This window comes from Cynara cardunculus, assembly GCF_001531365.2.
Source record: "Cynara cardunculus var. scolymus isolate 2C chromosome LG 17, CcrdV1, whole genome shotgun sequence".
Taxonomy (NCBI): domain Eukaryota; kingdom Viridiplantae; phylum Streptophyta; class Magnoliopsida; order Asterales; family Asteraceae; genus Cynara; species Cynara cardunculus.
In genome coordinates this window covers 36366886-36371684 of record NC_037544.1, presented here as the reverse complement: position 1 = coordinate 36371684, position 4799 = coordinate 36366886, and the positions used below count along the sequence as shown (strand labels likewise).

At 30.2% G+C, this 4799-nt stretch overlaps 1 protein-coding gene across 1 annotated transcript in view; it reads right to left on the bottom strand.

The window, feature by feature from the left end:
* LOC112500143 (peroxisomal fatty acid beta-oxidation multifunctional protein AIM1-like) overlaps positions 1–4365 on the bottom strand; it is a 14656-nt gene extending 10291 nt beyond the window's left edge. Inside the window, exons 1-7 of the mRNA XM_025103469.1 lie at positions 4232–4365; positions 3200–3271; positions 2239–2301; positions 1536–1592; positions 929–996; positions 773–854; positions 393–448 (exon numbers count right to left, since the gene is read on the bottom strand). Coding sequence (XP_024959237.1) covers positions 393–448; positions 773–854; positions 929–996; positions 1536–1592; positions 2239–2301; positions 3200–3271; positions 4232–4325 — 492 coding nt within the window. The 5' untranslated portion in view covers positions 4326–4365. The remainder of the gene's footprint in view (positions 1–392; positions 449–772; positions 855–928; positions 997–1535; positions 1593–2238; positions 2302–3199; positions 3272–4231) is intronic.
* Positions 4366–4799: the final 434 nt, after the last annotated feature.

The following is a 4799-nucleotide window of genomic DNA, read 5'->3' as shown; positions in this document are numbered from 1 at the left end:
TATATATATATATATATATATAGGTTGGTTATTATACAACATTTGACATTTGTGCAACCAATACAATACAATCTCAACCGTCCATTTCATTTGATTAATATGTGATTTTATAGAAGTTTTGATTGTTTCTTAATATAAATTATTGATTATAATTAATGAATCATATTCATCTTCCATAAATATTCAAATCATAATAAATGAACTCTCATCATATCCATAAATATCTCAATTTATTGGGTTGCATTGGTTATACAAATACGATAGGTTATATTTAAAACAAACTCTCTCTCTATATATATAATATATATATATATATATATATATATATATATATATATATATATATGTGTGTTTTGCCATGTGTAAACTTATTGGAAGAGAGAGGAACTCACCAATATCATCTCAATTGCCTTTGGCAAACCCAATAGCCTTGGAAGTCGTTGGGTACCTTAAAAAGTATTTTGGATTTGTATAAGTACAAATCGTAAAATAAAATTGCAAAAGTAATGTTAATTTAGAAATCTTAAATACTTTAGAAATCTAAAAATCATTTTTTTTATGAGTATTCATAATAAATAACATGATAAAATATTCATGATGAATGTTGTGACATATATTCATAATAAATAATATTCATAATGAATACTAACAAGATACGTGGATTATGGGTTCTTAAATTATTTAAGATTTCTAAATAAACCTGCCCTTAAACTCATATTCACTGAACATAAAGCCAAAGTTGTTAAAATGCACATATCGCTAACTATTGTACCTCCGCCGCCAGGGATAACTCCAAGAGACAATTCGGGCAAGCCGAGTTGAGCCTTTGGAGCTGCAATACGTGCATGACATCCCTGTTTAAAACAATCCGATGAGAATGCTCTTAAAAAATTTATATTCGTAAACAACGAAATCTTGAATTTCAAACCATTGCAACTTCTAATCCAGCCCCAAGTGCAAGTCCTTCTATCGCGGCAACTATAGGTTTCTTTGCATCTACGTTTTCAAATGAACAAACAAACAAAAGTATATCAGATTTATACTAAAATAAATCTCCGTACCAATAAGGGATTGTACCAAAATAACCATTAGGCTATACTGGTATATATATAGAGGATGTTTACTTTGCAAACCACGTTATTTGTACAAACCGTACAAACCTCATTCAACCAATCATAATTTTTTATTTTGTTTATTTTTTTGTAATTATGAGAGGTTGATTAATCATTTCTATTATGGAGGGTGTTAATTATGGATATTATCATTTTTATTATATTAATTTTAGAGAAATACATGAAACAGTTTCATTAAAATTTCATAAGTATTATATGAAACAATTTTATAACTATATATGAAACAACTTTATCAAAAAAAATTATATGAAACAATTTCATGAAAAAATTTCATAAGATTAAACAATTAAATCGATGGATGAAAGTGGTTTGCACGGTTTGTATAAATATGAGTAGTTTGTATTTGATCACTCCTCTATGTGTGTGTGTGTGTGTATATATAGTGTTAAGTTCAGATAAAACCTTCAATCGTGTTGACCACAAAGTCAATGGAAAAATCAGGTAGAAGAGATAAGTTTCCTGCCAATCCAAACAATGCTTAATTGTCAACGAACATATTTGAACACGAAAATAAACTAATATATTCGACTGTAGCAAAGACGTCATACTGGTGATTTTAATGTTATCAAGCATTTTTAGTGTAGTTGTGATTGATAAGGTAAATATAACGTGAGTCAGGAGGTGCAAAGTACATACTCACAAATATCCCCCCTATCATCTTAAGATCTCGATAAGACAGGGGTCAACTCCATTACAAGATCCTAAGGGCAGCGTACTTGGCGGTTGGTCGTTCTAAATGAAATTCCGAAGGTTAGAAACTTGGTGTTTTTTGACTCAGACCTTCTAAGTCAGTTTCTAATCCATTTCAAATTTTATCCACAAGCAAGCAGTTATAAGTTATAAATGCTATGCATTTAGTTATCTGTTAAATGCTTAACTACTCTGTAACCGTTGATCTCTCTTATAAATATATCAGACGGTTAATCCAGTCTGTATATACACTCGAGTTTTTCCGCCTTTAAAAGCGAGAGTGATTCTTGGATTATCCCAATACTGATTTCGGGATACTTGAAAAATACAGTATTATCTACACGATCCAAGAACTGTTCAAGTGATTGTAACCACGAAACCCATGTTCTCGACACATCAAATGATAAATGTATACCAGTCTTTTGAACGTTTTGGAACACATTGATGTCAAATCCACCTGAAAACATCCCATGTTTGCCTACATAAAATAAAAGGATTTGGAATTAGCAAGCAAAATTAAAAAAAAAAATGCCTTTCTGGCTGAATCGTTAATGCAATCATAAGGATTCAGGTTGTTGATTTATTTAAGGACCAAACTCATTAGATAATTGTACCTGTAGGGACTTAATTTATCTATACTGTATTATAAAGTATTTGGAAAAGACTCTTAAAAACCATTTTTTATGCATTAAGTATTGTTTATTGATGCATATTATTTAAAATTCAAGATTACAAATAAATTGTGCGTATGTACAACTTATTAAAGTTTCATGTTTGAATTCGTGTTCGTGTAACTAACTGCAGATAAACATAATCAAATATTAGATATGTATCTCATTTTAAATATAAAAATTTTAAAATATATTTAGGATAATCATTGAATTCTAACAAAATATTAATTATTATCTTTATAAAAAATTATATTATTAAACAAAAAACAAATGACTTTATTATTAAATCTAAATTAAATTGTAATAAAAAATTAAATTAGAGAAATTACACAAACAACAAAACAGGAACTTTTGAATATTTAATTTGATACTAAAATCGATACATTTTTTTTCAAAATTTTATGATACCTTAATTTTATATTTTATTCAAAAAATAAAAAACATTATCGTTTTTTCAGTATCACATAAAATCGTATTATAACATCGACGAAGACGAAATATAATGAAACATCAAAATCGAGATGCATCTTGCAACATTGTGCGAGTACCATTCTAGTTTAAAAAAAATGTAACCACAGGGATATATAATCTATATAAATATTAAAATCGACAACTAGCTTAAGTTAAAACATCAAACAATCGGTAGTTATTCCAATTGACAACATTCAAAATTCAATACAGAGAACTGTTTGTTAAACAAATTACCAGTCAAAACGATCGCTTTTACATCATCTCTGCTCATAGCTTCTCCAATTTTCTCCTTCAACGAAGCAATAACTGAACAAGAAACCCCATAAACGAAACATACAATCAATCACCAAAGGGCAGTTGGATTAGCGATATCGTAGCTTTTGGCCTCCTAGGAGGGAGGTAGAAGTTCAAATTTCACCAAAGATGAGGAGGGTGTGTGAGTTTATTTGTTACATTTGTTGTATATAAATATTATATACTTAAAAAACATACAATCAATCTTTGACATCACATTTAAGTAGGAAAAACTGAACTAATAAAAACCCTGTTTATTAAACGACTTAAAACTTAGAAAAAGAAAAGAAAAACAAAGAACCGATATAATTGGACGAATCTATGTTCAAGTTGAACGAAACATATCTGTATCAAAATAATATTTAAAACAACTTATTTCATTGATTATATTGGTTTAACAAAACAACATCAGTGCAATGCTCATTCATATTCCGATTCTCCTGCATTCTTATTTTTATTTTCATTCTCATTCTCATTCGTTAAAATGAACCAACTGTGCCCTCAATCTAAATGTTAAAACCCTGATGCCCCGAACTTCCAAAGTCCCAACCAAACTGAAGTCATCTTGTTTCTCTTAGGAACTGTTTATTTACCTCTTAATAGTTCCATTAAGAGGTAGTCTTTGAATCGTTAAGAGGTGAATCTTGTTTAACAAAAAAAATAGTCTGCTTCTTAATGGTTCTAAAACCCTCTGAATGATTTTGTATCTTGGGTCTCCCTTAACCATTCACTTACCCTAATTTCATTATGAACAATTACCAAACAATTATATTTCATTTTGCACTACATCATAAGAGCCTCTTAATCGTTCTGACCACTTAATTATTCTGCAACAAACCATTCAACAACTATCTTTATTGGGTTAACCCAACTGTTTAATTTAAAAACCGAATAACCAGAAACCATTCTGATTTGAATGCAAAAAAGGGGCAAAAAAAAAACTAAGGAAAAAGTGATTGAATGAAAACTTACTTGAGATTGCAAAGGCATTAACAGGAGGATTAGAGAAGGTGATGATGGCAACACCATCAAACCCTACTTCCATTTTCACTTCAATCTCTCCCATTTTCTCTTTGTTTCTTGAGTGATTGGTTCAAGTGGGAGTCAATGGAGAAGATGGTCATCAAAAGCAATATATAGAGAAGTATGGAGTGTTGTGTGTATGCATGTGGTTGTTGGTGTTTGCTTTTAGGAGCTTTTTTAAGTTTTGGTGATGGTTATAATATACCTTGTATTTATTTGAAAATTACGGTTTTGCCCTTTGGTTTCGTGGGTGCGTTTTGCATACTGGACATGACAAAACTAGATGGTATACAGGTCTTCGTCTAAGAACCTTAGATGCGTTTGGTACACTGGACATGACAGGTCATCGTCTAAGAACCATCAATCCAGCCTCGTTTAACCAGTGGGCTGCTATCGATCTAGATCTATATTGGTTCAATAAAGGCTGATCATAGAAAAACACACTGTAGTTTTTATTTATTTATGTTAAGAATGGTGCTCCGAGAAATGGGGACTCAAAGTGATAGAACGAGATTTG